Raw genomic sequence first — 27,759 nt, forward strand, 5'->3', positions numbered from 1 at the left:
AGAGGGGAGTTCACTGGGATTTACGTTGTACTGGCTTAAGTGCCTGTGTGCAAAAAAAAAAAAAAAACTTACAGGGGCTGATGCCAAGCACAAACTACACTCGATCTTAGCCAAAAGGCACAGAAGTGGTGCCAAGCACAAGCTAGCCATTATATTTGTTGCGTTTTTAAAACATATTTGTTAATACAATTATCATAATTGGTTGTTTTTTGGTCGTCTGTTACAGTATTTTTCCACCCTCTCAAATTCATGAATTAAAACATAACACAGGATTTAAATATTTTATATTGTTTATTAGTCACCACACATCCGTATAGGCATGTTTCCTATAATTCCCAGCTCATATAAAATGGATAGAGTAGCAAAAACAAGATACATTATTAAACAGATCACACCCAACTTCTTATCAAGCTTCCATCCATTTACATGAACTGCCACAAATATAAAGATGATGGAAAATAAAAGAGAAATGGTAGTATATGTTAATCCAGTACTGTTCACTTCCACTGGTGTTGAACGGTCTACAAAGACTGTCTTAATGAACCAAGGAACTCCCAAACACAACATGTCAAACACATTTGAGCCTACAATGTTTGACATAGCCATGTCTCCTTTACCTGAAATCAAGTCAAAAAGATCACTTTTAACAGAGGTAAATCTATAGACAAATTGCAAATTTCTAGCCCTTTGCCTTAATTTTCTTTTGTTAGGCTTTAACTTTATTTTTACCTGGTGAACCTTTTCCTGTTTTAGTACTCGCTGTACTGTATCCATAGAGGAGCAGCATTGTTACCTAAAACAGGACTACAGAACACCACTTCCCTGAAATATTATGTGAGGGCCGATGGGATGCACACGTGTTCCATGCAGGCAGTCCTATTCATGTCAAATTGGATGCAGTGCCTGCTGCTCCCAAATGGACAGCCATGCGAGTGCAATGCCCTAAACACATATTGGGGTTGATTTACTAAAACTGGAGAGTGCAAAATTTTGTACAACTGGATAGCTTTCAGGTTTTTTTTAGTCAAAGTTCAATTGAACAAGCTGAAGTTGGAAGCCGATTGGCTACCATGCACAGCTGCATCAGATTTTGCACTCTCCGGTTTTAGTAAATCAACCCCACAGTCTGCATTTGGGGCTGTGGACATGCACGGGTGTCAAATTGGAAACAGCGGTTATGTCTGTGCAGCCTCTGTGGCCCAGTTGACATGAATGGGACTGCCTGGACAGGTATATACAGAATACCTGTGCATCCCCATGCAGGCAAACATGGCCCTCACTTGGGCATATGCTGTAGTACACCCACGTGTAGGAGGTCTAACAGACTGCAAAGTTAGCTCAGGAAGCTTTTAGCTCCCAAGATTTCTGGCAGCATCAACATGAAGTGAAGAAAAAACACGTTCATTTTTGTGGTTTACCTACACTTTAATGGGTTGAACGATTTTGGTAAACCTTACAATATTTAAAGGGTCTAGCTTAGATTTTACAGTGCTTTGCAAAAGTATTCACCCCCTTGGCTTTTTATCTATTTTGTTACATTACAGCCTTTAGTTCAATGTTTTTTTAATCTAATTATATGTGATGGATCAGAACACAATAGTCTAAGTTGGTGAAGTAAAATTAGAAAAATATATACATTAAACTATTTTTCAGAAATAAAAAAAGATAATTGGCATGTTCGTATGTATTCACCCCCTTTGTTATGAAGCCCATAAAAAGCTCTGGTGCAACCAATTTCTTTCAGAAGTCACATAATTAGTGAAATGATGTCCACCTGTGTGCAATCTAAGTGTCACATGATCTGTCATTACATATACACACCTTTTTGAAAGGCCCCAGAGGCTGCAACACCTAAGCAAGAGGCACCACTAACCAAACACTGCCATGAAGACCAAGGAATTCGCCAAACAAGGGACAATGTTGAGAAGTACAAGTCAGGGTTAGGTTATAAAAAAAAATCTAAATCTTTGATGATCCCTAGGACTACCATCACAACCAAAGGGAAAGAACATGGCACAACAGCAAACCTGCCAAGAGACGGACGCACACCAAAACTCATGGACTGGGCAAGGAGGGCATTAATCAGAGAGGCAGCACAGAGACCTAAGGTAACCCTGGAGGAGCTGCAGAGCTCCACAGCAGAGACTGGAGTATCTCTACATAGGACGACTATAAGCTGTACGCTCCATAGAGTTGGGCTTTATGGCAGAGTGGCCAGAAGAAAGCCATTACTTTCAGCAAAAAACAAAATTGCATGTTTTGAGTTCGCGAAAAGGCATGTGGGAGACTCCCAAAATGTATTTAGGAAGGTGGTCTGATGAGACTAAAAGTGAACTTTTTGGCCATCAAAGAAAACACTATGTCTGGCGCAAACCCAACATATCACCCAAAGAACAACATCCCCACAGTGAAACATGGTGGTGGCAGCATCATGCTGTGGGGATGTTTTTCAGCAGTCGAGACATAAACTGGTCAGAGTTGAGGGAAAGGAGGATGGTGCTAAATACAGGGATATTCTTGAGCAAAACCTGTACGACTCTGTGTGATTTGAGGCTAGGATGAAGGTTCACCTTCCAGCAGGACAATGACCCCAAACACACTTCTAAAGCAACACTTGAGTGGTTTAAGGGGAAACATGTAAATGTGTTGGAATGGCCTTGTCAATGCCCAGACCTCAATTCAATAGAAAATCTGTGGTCAGACTTAAAGATTGCTGTTCACAAGTGCAAACCATTCAACTTGAAGGAGCTGGAGCAGTTTTGCAAGGAGGAATGGGCAAAAATCCCAGTGGTAAGATGTGGCAACCTCAGAGACTTATCCAAAGCGACTTGGAGCTGTGATAGCCACAAAAGGTGGCTCTACAAAGTATTGACTTTAGGGGGGTGAATAGTTATGCACATTGACCTTTTCTGTTATTTTGTCCTATTTGTTTGCTTCACAATAATAAAAAAAAAAAAAAAAACACATATTCCAAGTTGTGGGCATGTTCTCAAACAACCCATGTTAATTCCAGGTTGTGAGGCAACAAAACACAAAAAAATACCAAGGGGGTGAATACTTTTGCACGGCACTGTATGTCATAGTTAGATTATTGTACATAGACACCTTCAGTTTTCACTGCTTAAAGTCAAATAGGACAAGGCCTTTTGGTTTACAAAAATGCAAATTGGCCAATACATTTGAAAACATTCTAATGTAACATGGGTCTGTTCAATTTACCACACTAACAGAGCTGTAAACCTAAATGACATGCTGGTATACATTAGGCAGTATTCTTAATATTATAACATGGAATTGACAAGAACACCCAAAAACATCATGCATATTTGAGAGGGTAATTGCAAATTCAGTTGATGTCTAGCAAGCATGGCTGCTATCAAATTGAATTAGACATTTACTTTAGTAAAATACAACTTTGAACAGGCCAAGAAATTTGCTTTAAACATTGAGTGGGGTCATAATAATGAGAGACATACTGTATATTGGGCACTTGGTGAAATACTGTAGATTAATGGACTTTGTTAATGAAAATTAGGTAAGTAAGGGGTCACCCAAAATAAGTGTAGATTTGTGTTATTCCTAAGCTGAAAAAAAAACAAACCTGTGTTTTTGGTTTTAGATATAACTTAATATATTGCAGCTTACCAGTGCTTAGATGTGGCAGCTGCGTTAGTTTCCTCTTTTAGGCTCCATGCACATTAGATGCTTAAAAACTGCTGAAACATTGGCTAAAGACAAATGCTAATATTCAGCAATTTTGCAGGGTTTAGGAGCAGTAGCATTTTCGTTAAGGAGTGGGCGGTCGCCAGCATCCTTAACAACCAGTGGATAGCTGGTTATTAACCACTTCAGCCCTGGAAGATTTGGCTGCTCATTGACCAGTCCATTTTTTGCGATACGGCACTGTTTCGCTTTAACTACCAATTGCGTGGTCGTGCAATGCTGTACCCAAATAAAATTGATGTCTGCGTTTTTTATTTTTTGCGCTATAAACAAAAAAAAGCGACAATTTTGAAAAACAATATTTTGTACTTTTTGCTATAATAAATATCCCCTTTTTTTTTTTTTTTTTTTTTTTTTTCAAAAAGCTAATTTTTTTACTCAGTTTAGGCCGATGTGTATTCTTCTACATATTTTTGGTAATACAAAATCGCAATAAGCATATATTGATTGGTTTGTGCAAAAGTTATAGCGTCTACAAAATAAGTAAAAGATTTATGGCATTTTTTTTTTTTTTTTTTTTTTTTTTTTACTAGTAATAGCGGTGATCAGCGATTTTTATTTGGGACTGCAACATTATGGCAGACAGATTAGAGACTTGACACATTTTTGGGACCATTGGCATTTATACAGGGATCAGTGCTATAAAAATGCACTGATTACTGTGTAAATGTCACTGGCAGGGAAGGGGTTAACTGTGTTACCTAGGGAGTGAGTCTAACAGCTGATGAGCCATCTGTTAGGGACGTGGCAGCCAGCTTCCCGGTTCACTCCTACTAACTAGCTATACACTGGTTGGTTAATAGCGTTTAGTAGAGTTCAGCATTTTTTTTCCGCTGGAAAAACATTTCAAAAACAATTTTTTTTCTGCTCCTAGACGCTGAAGCTTAAGAAACGCTAATAGTCTAAAGTAGTGTGCATGGACATCTAGCTTCTAGGAGAAGAAAAAACTAATAAAAGCTTCTAGGAGCAGAACAAAACACTAGTGTGCATGGAGCCTTAGGCATATTTCGCTCTGGAAATCCTGCCAATAACACACTTCTTGTCCTTGGGTGACAACACTTTGCAGCTTTGTCATTCTAGGACAGAAAAGGAGTTAGGACTACAGAACACTCCCCCCTCTCCTCCATAACATAGAGAGGTGGTGTTTTATAGTTCAGAGGAAACCTGTGCAGGGTGAATGTCTATCTGGCAATGCGTTTATATGCAATTTTAAGTCCATCTGTATTGTGGTCTGGTTTTTGTCCACTTTTTTTGTCCATTCCGGTCTATACAGACATCCTGACTCTACTAAACCCAACAGGCAGACAGATTTCAAGACTTGTGGGTGGCTTCAAACTGGCAATTCATGCACAAGTACAAGGTACACCCAACTGTAATGTTATGCATAATACCTATATCATAGTTTCACTTAAAGCATGCCCAAGAGAACCTGCATGTTTTTAAATAGAACTGAAAACAGCAATGGTATGATTTTGACTACTGTTAGAGAAGGTTCTACTTCCCACCCCTTCTGCACAAGGTTTGGACCCTGCTTTTGGGGTGAAAAATTGGGGATGTTCACCTGGATTGGCTGCTGTGATATTAATACTATGGCACAATTGCGCAAGTTCCTATATCTCTTGCAGGCCCCGCCATTCCACATCCTCGCAAGCTTCCTGAAGCAGGGCAATACACTCTTCAATAAATTTGTAATTCAGCAGCCTTGGCATAAATGTTCACTTATACAATCTCTCTACTTATCAAAACAAAATATGGGGTATAACCATTTCATATGACAAATATCAGGTAGCTTGTCTTCTAATCCAATGCAAACATTAAAACTCTAAACTATGGGTGGCACTAGAACAGGCCCATCCCATACGTTTCTATCTAGGTTCCCTGTTGCTGAAATCTCATCCCATAGTAGACCTGAGACTGAGCATATGTGCCACTGCTTTCAAGACCTTTAGCCCCCAACTGATCTTTATACTTATTGGCAACCCTCATTTTTCTTTGTTTAAAAGAGGGTTCATTTCATGCTCTGCTTTCCCAGAGTAAATATTAAGATCCTTGAACTGTTCCAAATATCAGGAAACCAATTATAAAATCCTAACAAGGTGGTACCTTAAACTTTACCCCAGCATGTGAACACTGCTTTAGATGTAACCTGTTAAAAGGGAACTATTTTCCATATATTCAGGTTTTGCCTACAACCGTTCTTGTGATCTATCAGACTAAACCTCTAAAGTTTACAAATTATGTACTCCTGGAGGACCCATCTCTTTTTCCCTTTCATAACTCCTGCATCCGTGCAAGAACCTATTGGAGGTAGATCCTCTGCTATCTTTTCAAAGCATCCCACTAAAATAGAAAGATCTGTCACCTCCCTCTACACTCCTGTGGCTCAAAGTGAAAGAAATCAGGAAGTGGAGGAGCCAACTACTGTCAAGCATGACATTTTTTTTTTTTAAAACTTGGTTCTTTTTGGTGGTGGTAGGAGGGGGAGACTCCCAACCATTCCCTACGCCCTGACCTTCTCTTGATTCTTTCTGCTTCCTAGCTCATTCCTCCCCCTTTCCCTTGACTTCTTTACTCTCTTGTTTTTCTCTCCTTCATTATCTTTCTTGTCCTTCACGTATTAGACTGGCAAACCCTCTAGTTTGAACTTTTTCATTGACTATCAGTTTTTGGAGGATGTCCTAAGATATAACAAAATCTTCTAAAAGACATAGCTTGAGTTTGGCTAACTTTAGTTTTACTTCTACCCCCTAGGCACTCTTCATGTCTCCTCTCACTTGTCCGTTTACTCCAGAGATAAAACGGTAATTCTGCCACTTTAAGACTCTGGTCCGGCCACATCTTGCGTATGCCATCCATTTCTGGGCACCAGTCTTCAGGAAGGATTTGCTGGAACTGGAGAGAGAGTCCAGAAAAGGGCAACAAAACTAGTAAAGGAACTAGAGGACCTCAGTTATGAGGAATGACTACGGGCATTAAACTCATTCTCCCTGGAGAGGAGCCATTGGAGAGCAGATATGATGGCGATATATAAATACCTTAATGGTGATTCTAACATAGGGAAAGATACACAGCCATTTATTGAAACTGGATGATTAGCAGTTTAACCTTAAACTGCGTAGAGGGTTCTTTACTGTCAGAGCAGTATGGATGTGGAACTCCCTTCCACAAGCAGTGGTATCAGCAGGGATGGTTTAAAAAAAAATAGGATTTTTATAACAGCTTACTTGTAAAGTCCCTTTCTTTTGAAGTACATCACGGGACACAGAGCCATAGTAATTACTATGTAGGTTATAGTCCACCTTCCGATGCTGGATACTGGCACACCCTAAACAGGAAGTTGCCTCCCTATATAACCTCTGTATCTCGTGATGTACTTCAAAAGAAAAGGATTTTACAGGTAAGCGGTTATAAAAATCCTATTTTCTTTAATCGTACATCACGGGACACAGAGCCATAGTAATTACTATGTGGGATGTCCCAGAGCAATGCCAACTGAGGGGAGGGAGACACAACAAAAGTAGGGCACCATGAGATCAGAGGACTTGTACTGCTGCCTGCAGTACACTGCGCCCAAAGGTGACATCCTCATGTCTTTTACATCCACCTGATAGAATCTGGTAAATGTATGGATTGAAGACCAAGTTGCAGCCTTGCAGATTAGAGCCATGGAGGCTTGGTGATCCACTGCCCACGAAGCACTAACAGCCCTAGAGGAGTGCGTTTCGATTTGAGAGAGTAGAAGCTACCTCTTTAAACCATAAGCTAGAACGATTATTTGTCGAACCCATTTAGAATAGTAGATTTTAAATGCTGCCTATCCTCTTTTAGGACCTTCAGGCAATACGAACAAAACATCAGTTTTCTGAATCTGAGCAGTCATCTTTAAGTAGATTTCTCTCATCACATCAAGAGAATGTAGAGATTTTTCTTCCGTAGAACAGGGTTGTGGAAAAAAATGAAGATAGAATAATATCCTGGTTTAGATAAAAACCTGATACTACCTTTGGTAAAAAGTTAGGATGAGGATGCAATACTACCTTATCCTTGAGAACAAAAATAATGTGGCTCCTTACAAGAAAAAGCAGCCAATTCTGATACCCTTGCAGCAGATATGGTTACCAGAAAAAATTGTTTCCTTGTCAAAAAAGGACCAAGGGAATATGTCGTATAGGTCCAAAAAAAGGCTGTTTTGTAATGCCGCCAAAACTAAATTCAAGTCCCAAGGGTTCAGGGGTGACCTAACCAGGGATTAAGCCGTGTTACCCCCTGAATAAAGTTACGAACCAAAGAAAGCAAAGCAAGTGGTCGTTGAAATAATACCGATAAGGCCAAGACTTAGAAAGCATTTAAGGCCAGCTTTATTTCTCACCCCATCTGCAGAAAGTCAAGTATTCTACCTTCGACTTATTTCCTGGGGTGCAACCCCTGGTTTCACACCAGGAGACATATGCTTCCCAGACTGCATAATATATAATTATGGAGGCTGGCTCTCTTGCATTAACCAAGATAGAAACCACTGAACCTGACAGCCCACGTTTCTTCAGTGTGGGTCTCAATAGCCAAACCGTTAAATTTAGCGTTTGTAAAGTACGATGGAATACTGGACCTTACGAAAGAAGGTCTGGCTGTGGCAGTAGGGTCCATGGGTCCCCTACTGTCATCTTTACGATCCCTGCATACCAAAATTTCCTGGGCCCCGCTGGGGGCCACAAGAATAACTGACCTCCCTTCCTGCATGATCCTGCAAAGAAGTCGTGGACGCAGGCAGAATAGGAGGGAATGCATAAATCAGTGAGAACCATTTCCACGGGAATAGCAAGGCATCTGTTCCGCATGCTAGCGGATCCTTTGTTTTTGACACAAAGTTGTCGATCTCTTTGTTGAACCTGGACGTAAACAGATCTATGTCTGGGATCCCCCATCTTTGACATATTGACAGGAAGATATCGGGGTGAAGGAACCATTCTCCCGGGAACAACTGCTGGCGACTCAAGTAGTCCGCCTGCCAATTTTCTATTCCTAGAATGAAGACCGCCGATAGGCAAAGTACATTGTTTTCTGCCTAAGATAGGATATGATTCACCTTTCTCTGGGCCACACAACTTCCTGTGCCCCCTTAGTGATTAATATAGGCCATTGCTGTGACATAGTCTGATTGAATCCTGGCAGGACAATACCGTAAACTGAACATTCAGCCCCTCAGAACCAAGTGCTCTGCCTGAATTTCTAGAATGATAATGGGCAAGGTCATTTTTGATCTGGGCCATTTCCGTGGTAACTGAAGGAAGGATTTTCCCCTTTTTTGGATATTGACCATAAACTGAGGCTCCCGTGTACCCAGCCTACAGTGCCTGGTATTTCCAGGTGGTTCAAGATCAGACGAGATCGGACGCTTTCAGGGTGATGTGGCCGTAGGCTTTGGAGTCAGACCCATTGGGAATCTAGAGCTTGAACCCTGTGTTCCAAGCCGATAGGATAATGTTTTGCAGCAGTCTTGAATGAAACTGAGCAGAAGGAACGGCCTCGAATGAAGCCACCATCTTTCCCAACAACCTCATGCCAAAATTGAATAGAAGAATTCATCTTGCTTCGACCACCTAAATCAGTTCCTTTATGGCGCTGATCTTTGCCTGGGGCAAGAATACCCTTTTCTGGGTGTACCTATGATCAGGCCCAAGTATCTTAGCCCTTTTCATGGTTTTAAAGAAGATTTCTCCTAGGCTGAGAATCCGACCTAGATATTCCAGGTAGTTGAATGTGGTGACCATACTTTGGTCTAAGCGGGCTACTGACTGGACTATCAAGAACAGATTGTCCAGGTAAACCATAATCGTTATGGTCCTTGGGTCCTTAATCTGGCTAGAAGAGGGGCCAGAACCTTTGTAAATACTCAAGGTGCAGTAACTAGACCGGAAAGCAGAGCTACACACTGAAAATGAAGATTTTGCACCTTGAAAAGTAGATATTACTAGTGAGCGAGGAAATAGGCATATGAAGGTATGCATCTTTGACACTGATTGACGCCAGACGTTCTCCTCCTTGTAGGATGGAGATAACTGATTGGATTGACTCCATGCAAAAAAAGAGTGGTTATATTCAGGAATTGAATTTAGATTTATGAGATCCAGAATGTCCATTTGGATTTAACCAAACCTCAACCTCTGCTCTTACATGGGGGCCACCATGATCACTTTTTGCCAAAAGATGGTCCAATGCTTGAGAGAAAGACTTTTTTTCTCTGGATCCTTAGAAACGTTTGATCTGAGAAAACGAGGAGACGGGAACTCTTGGAACTCCAGCTTGTACCTTGGACCTATTGAGGAAGTCCCCCATTCGTCTTGACACTCTTCCTGCCAGATCATTGAGAACTGCAGAGGAATTCCCCCTATTAAGCGAGCGGGGGGGGCTTCTCACAACGAGGCTTCAGTATCTTGTAGGTTTCCTCTCCCAAGACCTCTTTTGTCCCTTGGGTTAACTCTGAGGATTACCTTTCGAATCTGACGGCAGAAGCAGTTGTGACTGCCTGGAGGCTGATGCCCCTGGCACAGAAGGAGCATTAAAACAAAAATACATTTACTCCTTTTATTAAATGGCAAAAGGGGTACTTTTTCCACTAGAATTTCTTTGGATATATTATCCAAAAAATCCCCAAATAGCTGTTTCACCGCAAAAAGGAAGACTATCCAGGAGCTTCTGCATGGTGCTTAGCGAAGGGCACAAGGCCTGAAGGATAGAATCTCTCATAGCAACTATTGCAAACATAAAGCTGTCAGATCCTGGGCCTGCTGAGCAGGATAACCTTGAACACCTGTTTAAACTGGTCTCTCAGCGATCAAGCAATTACTGTCAGCGCAGACTGAGACACTCAATCTGCCAGAGAAAAAAGTGGGTTTTTTTTTTAATAGGAATTCCAACTTTTTATCCGTTGGACCCCTAAGCATTTGAGCATTGTCTGCCGGACAAGTCAAACTCTTATTCACAGAGGATATAGCAGCATTAATTGCTGGTATACCCTACTTAGTGAATTTCCGCCACCGTAGGATAAAGTGTGAAAACTTTTTAGGAGGGAAAATAATGCTCATCTGGGTGATCCTCTCAAATACAAAAAAGCTTTTCCAGCAATGAATGGACAGGAAAAGGTATGCACAGCTTGAGGAGGCTTTAGCGAACCCAAACACTCAGTTAAGGGTTCATAAATGTGGAGCGGACCATTCAGCAAGAAATTACACCATTAATCTTAAGATTGAAACAGCTGATTCTCCCGCATTTGACACCTCAGAAGAGGAGTCATCAGCCTCACCACGGTCCCCTGAGGGAATTCGTCTTCTCCCGCCCCTAGTTTCTCAGTTTGAGGGTCCCGGGCAATGTAAGAGAACCTGTCGCATTTTGACCCACGCTGGGATGCAATCATGGCTGAGGAAAAAATATCTTTTTAGTAAAATAAACAGGGGCTGCAATGTTGAAAACAGTTGCAAACATTTCATGGCCCCGATGCACACTCTGACCAGCCACCCCCTCTCAGGGGAGGATGCCATTTGTAGAGATGAGTAGGCTTTCCAGAGCTTGAGGGAGACCCTTTTAGTTCTTTTTTTGGGGTATTTCAACCCCCCCTTCTGACCTTAGCCCAATGCACAAAGCAGAGGTACTACCAGAAGAAATCGCATCCACTGCTTGAGCAATAGTCCAGCCACTGCCGCTGCTATTAATGCTCAGTCTGATGCAAATAGTAAATGTGTCAAATAGGAAATGCCTGTGTCACCAAAACCTCTTTCATGCTCATCTTTGTTCTTATGTCTCTCTGACAATTTTGCAGCCAGCACAAATGGAGTTTCTTTTTTAAAACACACTCCCGCGTTGGAGGATGCCAACACTGAGCTAAGTCCTGCCCCCACCTCGCATCACACCCCCCTCTCCTTTCTCTTTCAAAGAAAAAGTTTTCCTGCGCAAGCACGGGCCTCTGATCCGACGGGATTGGCTTGTGAGTGAGGGAGGGATGGCGTGGAGGAGACCTGGAAGCCACCGCCGAGTAGGAGCGGTGAAAGAGGGCAGCCTCATGAAAAGGGGAAGAGTTCAGCCCGGGGGGGGGGGGGGGGTCTGGAGGAAGCAAAAACCCCCAAACCTACCGGAGGTCTGCCTGCTAGCCGGAGGAAAAAAGTCTGCTGCTTCTGTGACACAGCGTGATCTCTGAGCAAAGCATGAGAAGGTACGTGCTCCATACAGCCCCCAGTGGTGACACTTAGGCATGACAACATTTACTCATATGACGGCAGGGCGGGGCGGTGCAGCTCTTGTTCAGGGCCACCGTCATATGACGGAGGCACAGAACAGCCGCTCTTAAGCGCCCGCAGGGGCTCGCACCGCGGCGATCGTGGCCGCACCGTGTTGCTAGGACACGGTGCGACACCGATCTGTGTAAAGAGCCGCGTCTGCGGCTCTTTAACCATGTGATCGGCTGTGTCCAATCACAGCCGGCCACATGTAAACACGGAGATGCCGGAAATCGGCTCTCCTCGCCTCACACTGACAGAGTGGGAGGAGGGGAGAGCCGATCAGCGGCATCTCCTCACAGGGGGACAGCTAGGGAAGTAATCAGGGCACTGATAATCATTTGCCTGATTACAAGATATAAATAAAGTGCCACAAATAAATAAAATGCCATGCCCACCAATGCCAGCATACATTGCCCACCAATGCCAGTGATCAGTGCCTACCAATGCCAGTGATCAGTTCCTTTATTTAAATGCTTCTTCTTTCTTCTATCTTCCTCCATCTTCTTCTTCTTCTGGTTCTTTCTCCGGCGTTCTCGTCGAGCATCTCCTCCGCGGCGTCTTCTATCTTCTTCTCCTCGGGCCGCTCCGCACCCATGGCATGGGGGGAGGCTCCCGCTCTTCTCTTCATCTTCTTCTCTTCTTCATCTTCTTCTTCATCTTCTTCTCTGCTTCATCTTCATGCCACAGGGAAGTCCCGTCATGTCCCATGCGTCAGAGGGGGGCGGGGTCACCGGGTGGCCCCGCCCCCATTATTTAAGAACCGTCAGAAGAGGAGACGCCGTCACACAGTGGGAGCCTCCCTCCATGCCAACATGGATGCGGAGCGGCCCGGAGAAGAAAAGAAGAAGATTAAGAAGAAGAGAAGAAGATGAAGAGAAGAGGGGGAGCCTCCCCCCATGTCATGGGTGTGGAGCGGCCCGAGGAGAAGAAGATAGAAGACGCCGCGGAGGAGATGCTGGACGAGAACGCCGGAGGAAGAACCAGAAGAAGAAGATGAAGGAAGATAGAAGAAAGAAGCATTTAAATAAAGGAATTGTCAAAAACTGTCTCTTGTCATTTTTAACAGTTTTTTAGTGAAATGGTAGGGGTACTTTTGTACCCCCTTACCATTTCACACGGGGGGGGCGGGATCTGGGGGTCCCCTTGTTAAAGCCCCCCGCCCGCAGACCCCCACAACCACCGGCCAGGGTTGTGGGGATGAGGCCCTTGTCCTCATCAACATAGGGACAAGGTGTTTTGGGGGGCTACCCCAAAGCACCCTCCCAATGTTGAGGGCATGTGGCCTGGTACGGTTCAGGGGGGTGCTCTCTCGTCCCCCCCTCTTTTCCTGCGGCCTGCCAGGTTGCTCGGATAAGGGTCTGGTATGGATTTTTGGGGGGACCCCACGCCGTTTTTTTTTTCATTTTGCCTGGGGTTTCCCTTAATATCCATACCAGACCTGAAGGGCCTGGTATGGAATTTAGGGGGACCCCCCACGTCATTTTGGTTCAGGGTTCCCCTGTGGGGAATTCCCATGCCGTTTTTATCAATGAACTTCTATGTGTATTGTCGGACCGGCAATGCAATAGCCGCGAGTAGTTTTAAATGACTTTTTTCCTTTGAAATGTCATTTTGCTGTCAGACTGTTCTAAACACGGGAAACATGTGCCCCTTTACAGGCATACTATAGACACCCCCCCAGTTACAAAATTTAAAGGGATATTACACTTTTATTGTTTGACTTTAAGCATTATTAAAATCACTGCTCCTGAAAAAACGGCCGTTCTTAAAACTTTTTTTTACATTGATCCATGTCCCCTGGGGCAGGACCCAGGTCCCCAAACACTTTTTATGACAATAACTTGAATATAAGCCTTTAAAATTAGCACTTTTGATTTCTCCCATAGACTTTTAAAGGGTGTTCCGCGGCATTCGAATTTGCCGTGAACACCCCAAATTGTTCGCTGTTCAGCGAACTTGCGCTGTTCAGCGAACTTGCGAACAGCCAATGTTCGAGTCGAACATGAGTTCGACTCGAACTCGAAGCTCATCCCTACCTACTGGTAACTGCTAATCTGTTATTTTTTCTTTTCTTTTTTTGCCTAGACTCTGGGATTCGTATTGTCACATATTGAATGCATGGCAGGTAAATGACCTTTGGTTTGTGCTTGTTTGATCTCAAGAACAGACCCAATCATCTCTGTGATAGCTGTTTTGGAAAGCCAATTACTAGTATTATTTGGGCAGAACTGACAGCATTTAGAATTAAATTAGGTAGAATAATTGTTCCTTACCTTCCCTTGCCACAAGAACACTTGCAACTGTGTCAGGTATACTTGTTCCTGCAGCTAGTAATGTTAGGCCCATCACAGTGTCTGGGATACCAAAGGTTCCACCTGCAGGTAATAGATAAAATAAATGTAAGTGCTGGGTTAATATGAAAATCATGTTTGCAAAAAATGAAAACACCTGGCTACAAACCCCATTAGGGCACTTATAACTTTTGCCTGTGCTTTTAGCCAATACAGTTTTTTAACCAAGATTTGAACATCTTCAGAAAGGCAGCAGATGGAAAAAAAGAAGGCATTTTTCTTTTACAATACACCATAGTAACATTTTAGACACAGTGAACCAAACTTAGTTGGATAAGTCTCAGTTGTAACATGGCAATCTTAGATAGACATATAGTTCTAAAAAGAGTTTAAGGACTAGTTTTTATATTATTGTTGCGCTTTGAAAAGCCATCTGCATTCAAACTGCTCTTTAGAGGACATTTGACAGGTGTCACCTCCTCATCGCCTATTTTAACCCCTTAAAACGCTCACTAGTGCGAGGCAACTCCTTGCATTGCAGTTCATCCGATTGCAGGGCCCCACTATTCAGTTGATTGGGTTGCATTCAGCACAGAGTACTGGTACGGTTATCATTTTTGCCACACAGTGATGCAAAGCATCTTGGTCTGCAGCATATGTACTCTATTGGCTCCCGATACTGTCAATCACAATCAGTGAGCCAATGAGGTGAAAGCAGGGGCAGGGCCGAGCCGTGCTCCATGTGTGAATGGAGACACAGAGTGGCAGCTCGGGAGCGAGCCTGCTTGGGTGCCCCCATTTCAAACTGCTTGCTCTGGGGGCAGGAGGGAGGGGCCAAGAAAATCAGCGGGAACCCGAGAAGTGGAGGATCAGTGCTGCTCCTTGCAAAACCACTGCACAGAAAAGGCAAGTATGAAATATTATATATAGAGAGAGAGAGAGAGAAAGAAAAAGTTATAGAGAGAGAGAATATATATATATGCAGGCTAGTGTCTGTTCTGTGCTCACAATGGGGAGTGGTGCCTTGTGTTGTAAAAACACAAGGCACGGTTTACCCCCCCCCCCCAAAATTTATTGAAAGGTTACAGTGACTACTGCACAGCGTAGATATCCCTTAAGCATTTTCAACATCAGTTTTATTCTTTTCCAGAAAAAGGTTTAACCTCTTGGCGCTCTAATCGGACGGGCTTTGGCGTTGAGCAGCCGAATATTTGCGTGCATTAGTAGAAATAGAGCTGTGCCGAGAGCGTGTGCCCTGCACACTTCCGAAACAGTTACCCGTGGTTAACAGAAAGCTCCTGATCGCCGCTTGCGATCAGGAGCTTTCCAATCATGTGACCGCCACGGCATCCAATCACTGCAGTCACATGACCATAAGCCCTGCCTCTCGGCATTCTAAACCCCTTAAAGGGCTGGCAGGCGCTGGCTCCAAGGGGTTAACCAAGATGAATAAGAGCAGACCATTAAAAGAGAAGTAAAGGATTTTTTTTTTCAAATTCATACTTACGTAGGTGTCTGTCCCCTGGTGCCTTTGCACTGAGAACTGAGCGATCGAACATTTCCGATCGCTCGGTTCTCACAGCTCCGTGAGCAGAGAGTTGCTCTGCCCCCTCCTCACTCATTGGAGCGCTGGGCTGTGGAGGGGCGGCCGGTTCAGCCTCTCAGTGGCCCGCTGAGAGGCTGAGCCAGGTGTTGGTCCAGGCACCTGGCGGATCCAGACTTTGTCGTGTTGACGCGGTGCCTGGGCTGACATCCCTGATGTCAGCAGAGAGCGAACTTCAGCCCGTTCTCTGCTGAAAACAGGTTACAGGCGTGCAAAACCAACTGCACTCCTGTGATCCATATGAGAAGTACATTAAAAACGAGCTTTGGCTGGACTTCTCCTTTGAGCTGGCCATACACTGATACCTGCAGGCTGAATAAAAATAATAATAAAATAGAGAGACAGGATTATATTTTAACAGTCGGCCTTATTGCCTGCCAATCAAGGGATATTGGGTGGGAGGGTAACCAACAGGGTCAACCCCTGAGCAAATTTTGTCCATTTCCTTAGGAACCAGCTAAAAATCATTGAATATATGGCCACATTACAAAATGTGAAAAATCAATGGATCTACAGATAATAAAAGTATATTGCAGGGAATATTATAAAAAATACAAATTATTGCTATTGGCAGACTGCATCATAACTGTAATTGTTTTATTTTGTCCATAGTTTCACTTTAACCTCTAGCCAACCGCTGCACGCCGATATACATTGGCACAATGGCAGCGGTGGGCAAATGGGCGTACCTGTATGTCCCCTTTAATAGGTGGGATAGCAGGCGTGCGCGCCCACCGGGTACCGCGGGACCGGCGATCGTGTCACAGAGCAGCAGAACGGGGAAATGTAAATAAGGCATTTCCCCGTTCTGCCTTGTGTCATGATAGAGATCACTGCTCCCATCATCGGGAGCAGTGATCGCTGTCATGTGACTGGAAGCCCATCTCCCCACAGTTAGACTCACTCCCTAGGACACACTTAACCCCTTCATCGCCCCCTAGTGGTTAATCCCCTCACTGCCAGTGTCATTTAGACAATAATCAGTGCATTTTTATAGCACTGATCGCTGTATAAATGACAATGGTCCCAAAATAATGTCAAAAGTGTCCGATGTGTCTGTCATAATGTCGCAGTCCCGATAAAAATTGCAGATCACCGCCATTACTAATAAAAAAAATGAATAATAAAAATGCCATAAAACTATCCCCTATTTTGTATTCGCTGTAACTTTTGCACAAACCAATCAATATACGCTTATTGCGATTTTTTTTACCAAAAATATGTAGAAGAATACATATCGGCACAAACTGAGGGGAAAAAAAAATGTTTTTTTATATATTTTTGGGGGATATTTATTATAGCAAAATGTAAAAAATAGTTTTTTTTTCAAAATTATCGCTATTTTTTTGTTTATAGAGCAAAAAATAAAAACTGCAGAGGTGATCAAATACCACCAAAAGAAAGCTCTATTTGTGGGGAAAAAAAAGGACGTCAATTTTGTTTGGGTGCAACGTCATACGACCGCGCAATTAAAGCGATGCAGTGCCGAATCGCAAAAAGTGCTCTGGTCAGGAAGGGGGTAAAATCTTCCGGGGCTGAAGAGGTTAAGGCCTGATTCACACCTATGCATGTTGCAGTTTTACATATTCCAGGTGCATTTTGCATTTTTTCAATACACGTTTTTGATCCATCTATGGAACCAGAACCAGAAAAAAGTCCCTGGCCCTTTCTGCAAAATGCACAGATGGGAACTACATCCATAGAAAACGGACTATAGTGTGTTTCTGCAAAACTGAAAACGCACTGAAAAAATGCATAGGCATGAACTAGGCCTAAGAGATCATATGTTCAGGTATTTAGTTTTACTTTTGAGATATGTTTGTGAAGCTTTTTGGGTGGGTCTGGAATTCAGTACTTGAACTTTGAAATGTAAACTGGATTGCTTGGAGCGGTGATTGCTTTTGCCATGCAAAGATAAGAGTAAGGGGTAAACGCAGGCTGCATTTCATTAGCAGTTTGATGCCTGTACACACAAATCCTAAATTCAAATCTCACATTTGCTTATTTAATTTTTTTTAAAGATATAACTCCAAGGAGGACTGGTTTCACACAGCAATAGTCTTAAGGTTTCCATGTGAATATCTTCTCTGGTAGGAATATAACAATGTTATTATATCCCAAAGCCTTCTGGTCATACAACATTCCAAGTCATGTGACACTGTTCCTTTAATCATGCCCTTTTTAAACAAAGGCATGTGATGGTAATCCCTAAGCTACTAATGAGAGAGAGGATCTGTAAGAATTCCAACTATGCACTTCTTGGCAGACTTCAGCCTGATATTTGCCCACAATTTCAAAGGAAATCAAATCGCAAAACACAAACTGATAATTTTATAGCCAGGAAAAGAATGAGATATTGCGGAGAACTCTCAAATCATACTACCAAAGTGTGTCCACTCATTGTCTGGTGAAAACTGAGGTGTATTATGTGTATTATCATTATTCAGGATTTATATAATCAACAGTTTGCACAGTATAATTATCATTTGATTTATATAATCAACAGTTTGCACAGTTTATAATTTAAAGGGAGTCAGTAAAGCTGGCCATACATTATATCAGGGATATGCAATTAGCGGACCTCCAGCTGTTGCAGAACTACAAGTCCCATGAGGCATAGCAAGACTCTGACAGCCACAAGCATGACACCCAGAGGCAGAGGCATGATGGGACTTGTAGTTTTGCAACAGCTGGAGGTCCGCTAATTGCATATCCTTGCATTATATAATTTTCTTATTCAATTACCTTTAGGATTTACCTTCAACATTGGTGGGGGCAGCCTATTGCATTAGGGTGTGCACCCCTGAGCACACACAAACGTGTGTATATCAGCAGAGCAGTGGACAATGTCAGTAGAGCAGAGCTTGGGTCAGTAGTTTTTTGTTTTTTTTTACATTTTTTTTTTGGGGGGGGGGGGGGGGCGCACCGCAGAGATTCCCCAGTCCCTTTCTTTGCAGCCTCAGCTGCACTGGACAGTGAATGAATGGGAAGTGCTCTTTGCTGGGCGGCTTCCTGTTCATTCAAACTGAAGCATAGTAAACTGTTTACTATGCTTACATTAAGAATGAACACAGGAGCGATTGGTACAAGTCACTCACTGTGTTAATTCATTCATCCATCCTGAAACATCCCCCACAGCAGCTAGCAGGCAGCACTGTAGGGGAGAGACAGGGGACGCCAGGAAGCCTATGACCTTCAGCTGTGTAGCACAAGGGCCTGTCTGATTGTATACAAATTGAAAGTGTTTAGGTTTGACCTCATATTATACAGTTTTGGTCAATCTAATGCCGGCCATAGACGGAGCAAATTTCTTTCCCGGAACCACGGGTTGACAGACAGTGTTGACAGGGGAATCCCTCCCACCGAGCCATTGTGTACTCCTGGTGGGGGAGGGCGGGGGAAGGCATCCCTGCCGGGAGATCACAGTGATTATTGCTAGCGGCTATAACAGCCGCAAGCAATAATCGCGTGTAAAATCCGGCAGGCTAATTGTGCCCAAGTTCTTTAATCAACTTAGGTACATTCAGCCTGCCCATACATTGTTCAAATTTGAACATCTATGACCGTCTTTAAAGAAAATTGTACAAGAAAATTCTATAATGTATGGCCAGCCTAAGACCACAATACAGTTCAGGACAAAAAAGTTAGGAAGTCCCTGCTAGTGAGCACTTACAATACATCAAGGAGGGGCAAGTGGCGCAAACAGTAATAACTGTGTGGGGATGAGTTGATAAAGAAAGTAAAGTTGAGTTGTTAGGTAGGGGTGCAATAGGCTTCCCCAAAGAGAGTTTCAGGGATCTTCTAAAAAGGCACACAGAGTAGGTGATAGCTGGACAGATTGGGGTACGGAGTTCCAGAGGATGCGAGAGGCTCTGAAGGAGTCATTGTGGTGAGCATGGGAGGAGGATATGAGGGTGCTAGAGAGTAGGAGGTCTTGGGAGGAGCAAAGAGGACAGTTTGGGTGCATGCATAATGCAGTTCATTTTCAGAGAAATGTTTGGTAAATGGCTATGTACGTCACAAGCTAGCACACATATGCACACTCTGTGGGTTCTTTCAGACAGGCAATAAGCTTACTGTCTTCCGAATCCACAGTGGATCCCTTTTCAGAGGATCGCATAGTAGTGGCTGACAGGTGTTCAGAAGGCGCTACTGCCGCCTCCTGATACCTTTTTTGTTTTTTTTCCCCCCTTTTCATTTTATTTTTACTTGCTCAATGGCAATTTTACATCGCAGAACCGAGCCGCCACTGTAAACCAAGCACTTGAGTTGTTGGTTGTAATGCAGCCCCATTGATCTCAGTGGGTGAGTTTGACAGGTGGTGCTAATGTCGGAATGTGAAAGAGCCCTTTAGTGCATATTTATAAAGCAGTGAATGTGACATTCACTGCAGGTGAATCACTCTACTGTGAATGCATCAGGATGATTCGTCTGCAGTGAATTTTGGTTAGTGTCATATTCACTGCTTTAAAAATAAACCCCATACAGTGCCTTGAAAAAGTATTCATACCCCTTGAAAGTTTCCACATTTTGTCATGTTACAACCAAAAAACATAAATGTATTTTTTGGGATTTTATGTGATAGACCAACACAAAGTGGCACATAATTGTGAAGTGGAAGGAAAATGATAAATGGTTTTCAAATTTTTTTACAAATAAATATCTGAAAGCGGGGCGTGCATTTGTATTCAGCCCCCTTTACTCCTAACTAAAATCTAGTGGAACCAATAGCCTTCAGAAGTCACCTAATTAGTAAATAGAGTCCACCTGTGTGTAATTTAATATCAGTATACATACAGCTGTTCTGTGAAGCCCTCAGAGGTTTGTTAGAGGACCTTAGTGAACAAACAGCATCATGAAGGCCAAGGAACACACCAGACAGATCAAGAATAAAAGTTGTGGTGAAGTTTAATGAAGGGTTAGGTTATAAAAAAAATATCCCCAAACTTTGAACACATCTCACGGAGCACTGTACTGCAACTGCAAACCTACCAAGACATGGCCGTCCACCTAAAATGACAGGCCAGGCAAGAAGAGCATTTTTCAGAGAAGCAGCCAAGAGGCCCATGGTAACCCTGGAGGAGCTGCAGAGATCCACAGCTCAGGTGGGAGAATCTGTCCACAGGACAACTATTAGTCGTGCTCTCCACAAATCTGACCTTTATGGAGGAGTGGCAAGAAGAAAGCCATTATTATAGAAAGCCATAAGAAGTCCTGTCTACAGTTTGCGAGAAGCCATGTGGGGAACACAGCAAACATGTGGAAGAAGGTGCTCTGGTCAAATGAGACCAAAATTTAACTTTTTGGCCTAAAAGCAAAACGCTATGTTTGGTGGAAAACTAACAATGCACATCACCCTGAACACTCAATCCCCACCGTGAAACATGGTGGTGGCAGCATCATGTTGTGGGGATGCCTATCTTCAGCAGGGAAAGAGAAGCTGGTCAGAGTTGATGAGAAGATGGATGGAGCCAAATACAGGGCACTCTTAGAAGAAAACCTGTTAGAGTCTGCAAAAGACTTGAGACAGGGGCGGAGGTTCGCCTTCCAGCCGGACAACAACCCTAAACATACAGCCAGAGCTACAATGCAATGGTTTCGATCACGGGTGCGCAACCTGTGCCCGCCAGCTGCTGTGGAACTACAAGTCCCATGAGGCATTGCAAGGCTGACAGTTACAAGCATGACTCCCAAAGGCAGAGGCATGATGGGACTTGTAGTTCCACAACAGCTGGAGGGCCACAGGTTAAGCATCCATGGTTTAGATCAAAGCATATTCATGTGTTAGAATGGCCCAGTCCAAAGTCCAGACCTAAATCGAATTGAGAATCTGTGTCAAGACTTGAAAATTGCTGTTCACGGATGGTCTCCATCCAATCTGACAGAGCTTGAGCTGTTTTGCAAAGAAGAATGGGCAAAAATGTCACTCTCTAGATGTGTAAAGCTGGTAAAGACATCCCCAAAAAGACTTGCAGCTGTAATTGCAGCGAAAGGTGGTTCAGGGGGGCTGAATACAAAGGCACACCACACTTTTCACATATTCATTTGTAAAACATTTTTGAAAACCATTTATCATTTTTCCTTCCACTTCACAATTATGTGCCACTTTGTGTTGTTCTATCACCTAAAATCCCAATAAAATACATTTATGTTTTTGGATGTAACATGACCAAATGTGGAAAATTCCAAGGGGTATGAATACTTTTTCAAGCCAATGTATATATGCGTAATATGTGCGTGTGACTGAGTGCCCTGTGTCTTCTACTGGAATAATCATCTGACATTTGTCTGCTGTGATCATAGTCTTAAATAAAGATCACCATTTTCTATGACAGAGAAGAAAGTATCGTGCTGTTTCTGTACCTTGGAACCAGTGGGAAGCTGATGTCATTTTCTATTTAATGCGTTTGCTATATGCATTCAGATTTTCCTTGGAGAGGCATTTTGATGTGATAAAGGAAAAATTTATAATAATGAGTATTCCATTCGTAGCAAGTTTCAGTCTGCTGATCTTTAAGGACTGAAGTGGGGGATGGGAGCATAAATTTTGTGATGGTTTGGGGGAACATCAGCACAGTGTATAAATCATACTCTGCTCCCTTCCCACCATCAGATCCACAATACCCTGTACTAGAGTAATCGTCTCTTCGATATCCTCAGTAGTATGTAGTGTAGGTCGTGTGCTGTTTAAAAAACTCCAAAGAGCTGACTGCAACAACCGTAAATTCTCTTGGGCAAGCGCTTTGAAGGTGCTGAGTGGAAGATCGGGGCCGTTGAGACAATTATTATTTACCTACTACACATACATCTCTCCAGAGATCCAGATTGTTGCATGATTTTCCTTAACATGCCATTACACGCAAATGTAATATTTCAGCTACAGGAAAAGTATCATGGGACAAGTCACCCCTTGACAACTTACATTTCTTCCGGACTTTAGCGGTGAGATTTCCCAACTGTGCAGTAAAAAGAAAGAAAAAAAAAGTAATGGCCGTGGGCATGGAGCATAGTATTTAGAAATTAAAGGGAAAACCTGGCTAGACATTGTTTTTAAATGACCTTTTTCTTTCAATTAAAAAACATTGAAAATCTAGAGAATAGGTAGGCAGTCCTGACTCCAGTGGTGGCCCATCCATTAGGGGCTCACGGGCAAAGCCCCCCCCCCCCCATGCGTCCAGCATCCTGATCTACATACAGGGTGTCAAACCATGGATTCAAATGGGGGGGGGGGGGTTAAGCACGTGATTAGAACCAGAGGCTTTAATAGGCTTCAAAAAAGGGTGGGCTCGGGGCGCAGAGTACTGTGACAATAGCGAATGAATATTATGGTGGTTTGACCCCCCTCCAAAAAAAAAAAAAGCCAGCCGCCACTGTCTGACCCTCTGTAAGGCTGGATTCACAACTATTCATTTTTAGTGCTTTTTGCATTTTGCAGATTTGCACTACAGTCCATTCAACATGGTTTCCTATGGAACACGTTCTGTAGTGCAAATCTGCAAAATACTAAAAATGCATAGCTGTGAATCCAGCCTAAGAGCCATTGCATGAGCAGTGTATGGACAATTTAGGAGCAGTCAAGCAGTACCTAAAAGGATTTATCTGATCCTACCACATCTTATCCTACTGGCCCTGGTACATTTGGTTAAAAGTCAACCTAAAGCGGAGCTCCAATCCCCATTATCAATGGTTTTAATAAAAGCTCCCCCGTGACTGTTCGTTCTTGTTACTTTTAAAACGGTAATATCATACCTGATCTCAGAAGCAGGCAGGGGCCATTGAGGATGTGGGCATCTGAAGCACACTCCTGTGTATTTCCGGGATTAGGTGCAGCTGGCTACCCAGCATGCACCCCCCGAACTCGAGCCTGCACAGTAATCCGGCAGTTTCCCGAGCAACATCTTTACTTCCCCCCCGGCGGATTCTATTTCTCAAAAATGGCACACAACTCCAGATTGCATCATTTCCAGTCTCAAAATACCGCAAAATCTCACTATTTGGCGTCCCAAGGACTCCTGGGATAAATGACACCAATATACCAGGAGTCCTTGGGAATCGCCTAATGACAAAATCACCTAGGTGGCCGGGACCGTAAGTGCCACCTGTATACATCAATAAAAAGGTATTTAGAAAAATGATAGCCAATTATAAAAAACTGTACTGCGGGTGGGCTTTCTTATATAAGCAACAAGTAAAAATGGGTGGAACTCCACTTTAAAACTACTGGCCATATGGGGATATATATGTGAGAAAAGTCTTCATCAAAGGAAACAGGCCAGCTTTAAAAAAGTTGAATATAAAGAAGCATATGATTTACTTCTCTTCTTTTCATTGGATAGCGTTGGTGCTTGGTGATTAGCTCAGCATTGTCACATGGGGCAGGAAGAGAGTCTAGCCATCTGTGATCTTCAGCTAGAATGACTAGGAGTTTAAAGGCCAAGTCCACCTTTTGCAAAATAAATTCAACCGCATTTGTAGAAAAAAGTACATTTAATATTTTTTTTTTTTTTGCATATGAGCCTGCAAAAGCATTGCAACTGCAAGGATTGAGGGAGCAATGCAGAAACTCCTGCAGACTATTCCTCCAGCTCCGTGTCTGTGTAACCGGGTGTGAGGCTACTAAGTAATGGAGGAAAGGAGACATTGCTAACAACAGACTGTTCATTTTTCTCCTTGTGTTCATGGACAGATCATTGTATCATCTTCCTGCTTCTTGGGGGGGGGGGGGGGGGGGGGGGGGGGGGGCACCCCTTGTCTGACCCTAAAGCAAAAAAGGACCACAGGGCATGTTCCCCCAGTTAATGCTTACTGTGGAAAAAAAAAAAAAAAAAATAAGCCCAGAGACATCACTTTCCCATGGGAACTTTAACAGAAGAATCTGGGAAAGTCTAACTTCAACTGCACCGGGCAAGCCCACTCTTTTGGCCCAGGGACATCCAAGGGCCTTATTGGGTGCTGCAGTTCTGACTGCCATTGCACCTGCAAAGATATGACCAAGCTTATCTGCGCCCAGCAGTGCCAAAGACCCAGTGACACAGCATTCTCCAGCACCCATACTGATTGCCATATCAATGGTTCCCCGCCAACTCCACCACAGCCTACTGCGCATCCTTCACCTAATCCTACTGCTTATTCAGAGCCTGCTCATCCCACCTCCTTGTACCGGTGTCATACCTTCATCCAGGATTTGTGAGAGGTTTTGCCCAGCCTTTATGCTGTTTGTTACACGTGCTAGTAGACACCTTTACACCATCTCAGCTAAGGAGATCCTATTACCCCCTATTTGCACTGCATGCATATCTAACTCAGTTGTCATCACACAGTTAGGTTCATATATATTTGGACAAAGGCACAAGGTTTACTTTTTTTCAGGTATATACCGAAACATATTCAAGCTATAGTTATATAATGGATATGGGCTGAAAGTGCACACTCTCAGGTTTAATTTGAGGATTTGTACATCCAAATCGGAGGAAGGGTTTATAAATTACAGCTCTTAATAACAACCATCCCCCTTTTTCAAGGAACCAAAAGTAAAAGTAATTAGACAATTGAATCAAAAGCTTTTTCATGGCAAGGTGTTTTCCACCCAAGGTCCCTCGAGGCTTCAGCTCCCTGCTGACACACGGCACTTGTGGATCAACATCAAAAGGTATATATAATCGGAGGTTCTGTTCCCATGGTGGACGTGGCAAGCCCTTACAAGCTGAGCAATGTAAGTACAATCTATATTGTCAGTATTTTGCCAATCTTAATAAAATAATGCCGTACTAGAATTGGCCTGGCATTTTCTTGCCCTTTATCTCTCAAAGTCTCTGGGTCCCCAGCCCGTGCCTGAAGCAGCCTCGCCACTCACTTCAGCATTCACACCAGAGACTAACTTAAATGGGTTTACCCCCAAAACATTTTTTTGAGATTAATTTTTTGTTTAACTTGTATTTGCATCACTCGTTCTATTAATGTCTCTTTTATATTACCAACAAGATGTATGAGTACTTGTACACCACTGTTGTAACTATCAGGTTTTTAGCGCTGAATTCCACACAAGCCTTGTGTGTTTTTTAACTTTAAGTTATCACATTTGGAATTTATTGCTGTGACTCTACATCATGCGTTCAAAAAGAGCTGTCCATGCAAGTGAAACAGGCCATTGTAAGGCTTCAAAAATGAAACAAATCCATCATAGAGATAGCAGCAACATTGGGAGTGGCCAAATCAACAGTTTGCTACATTCTGAGGAAAGAAGAATGCACTGGTGAGCTCAGCAACATAAAAAGGCCTGGACGTCCACGGAAGACAACAGTGGTGGATGATCGCAGGATGCTCTCTCGATGGCAAAGGAAACCCCATTCACAACATCCAGACAAGTGAAGGACATTCTTCGGGAGGTGGGTGTATCATTGTCAAAGTCTACAATCAAGAGAAGACTTCATGAGAGCAAATACAGAGGGTTCACCACAAGGTGAAAACCATTCATAAGCCTGAAGAATAGAAAAGCCAGAATAGACTTTGCCAAAAAACATCTAAAAAAAGCCAGAACAGTTCTGGAAAAGCATTCTTTGGATGGATGAAACTAAGATTAATCTGTACCAGAATGACCCTCAGCTTCTTTAGCAAGGCAGTGGTCGTCTTGGAGGTGTGCTTGGGTTCGTTATGTTGGAATACTGCCCTGCATCCCCGTCTCCGAAGGGAGGGGATCATGCTCTGCTTCAGTATGCCACAGTACATGTTGGCATTCATGGTTCCCTCGAACTGTAGCTCCGCAGTACCGGGAGCACTCATGCAGCCCCGGACCATGACACTCCCACCACTATGCTTGACTGTAGGCGAGACACACTTGTCTTTGTACTCCTCACCTGGTTTCCGCCACACACACTTGACACCATCTGAACCAAATAAGTTGATCTTGTTCTCATCAGACCACAGGGCATGGTTCCATTAATCCATGTCCTTAGTCTGCTTGTCTTCAGCAAACTGTTTGCAGGCTTTTTTGTGCATCATCTTTAGAACATGCTTCCTTCTGGGATGATAGCCATGCAGACCAATTTGATGCAGTGTGCGGTGTATGGTCTGAGCACTGACAGGCTGACACCCCACCCCATCAACCTCTGCAGCAATGCTGTCAGTGCTCATACATCTATTTTCCAAAGACAACCTCTGGATATGATGCTGAGCATGTGCACTCAACTTCTTTGGTCGACCATGGCGAGACCTGTTCTGAGTGGAACCTGTCCTGTATGGTCTTGGCCACCGTGCTGCATCTCAGTTTCAGGGTCTTGGCAATCTTCTTATAGCCTAGGCCAGCTTTATGTAGAGCAACAATTCTTTTTCTTAGCTTTTCAGAGACTCCGGGGAGGGAAAATGGCTAATTGGGCCCAATTTGGACATTTTCACTTAGGGTGTACTCACTTTTGTTGCCAGCAGTTTGGACATTAATGGCTGTGTGTTGAGTTATTTTGAGGGGACAGCAAATTTACACAGTTATACAAGCTGTACACTCACTACTTTACATTGTAGCAAAGTGTAATTTCTTCAGTGTTGTCACATGAAAAGATATAATAAAATATTTTCGAAAAACTGTGAGGGGTGTACTCACTTTTGTGAGATACGGTATATGGACCTGTATGCTCTAACTATTATAGGGCCCCTGTTATTGTCAGCAGAAGACTCAGCCTTAAGCATGAACTGGACGCGCTGACGTCATAGTTTCTATCCCACTGTGAACGGGTGCATGCAGGCCGGCCGGCTGTTATACGATACATGCTGTTTTATTCGATACTTCCATGTAAGTGTGTTATTTTTATTAAATAAATTGTTTATGCGGATTCACACTATGGAGGATGTGTCTTTCATTTCCCTGGGTTCCTCCTGCTGA

General features: G+C 43.2%; 1 protein-coding gene across 3 annotated transcripts in view; it reads right to left on the reverse strand.

Moving 5' to 3' along the window:
• Positions 1–272: 272 nt before the first annotated feature.
• SLC24A5 (solute carrier family 24 member 5) overlaps positions 273–27,759 on the reverse strand; it is a 112,646-nt gene continuing 85,159 nt past the window's right edge. For all 3 annotated transcript variants that reach the window (XM_073618673.1, XM_073618675.1, XM_073618672.1), the window contains 2 exons: positions 14,267–14,368; positions 273–617 (listed from right to left, as the gene is read on the reverse strand). In XM_073618673.1, coding sequence (XP_073474774.1) covers positions 295–617; positions 14,267–14,368 — 425 coding nt within the window. In that variant the 3' untranslated portion in view covers positions 273–294. The remainder of the gene's footprint in view (positions 618–14,266; positions 14,369–27,759) is intronic.

The sequence above is a fragment of the Aquarana catesbeiana genome, linkage group LG03, assembly GCF_042186555.1.
Source record: "Aquarana catesbeiana isolate 2022-GZ linkage group LG03, ASM4218655v1, whole genome shotgun sequence".
Taxonomy (NCBI): domain Eukaryota; kingdom Metazoa; phylum Chordata; class Amphibia; order Anura; family Ranidae; genus Aquarana; species Aquarana catesbeiana.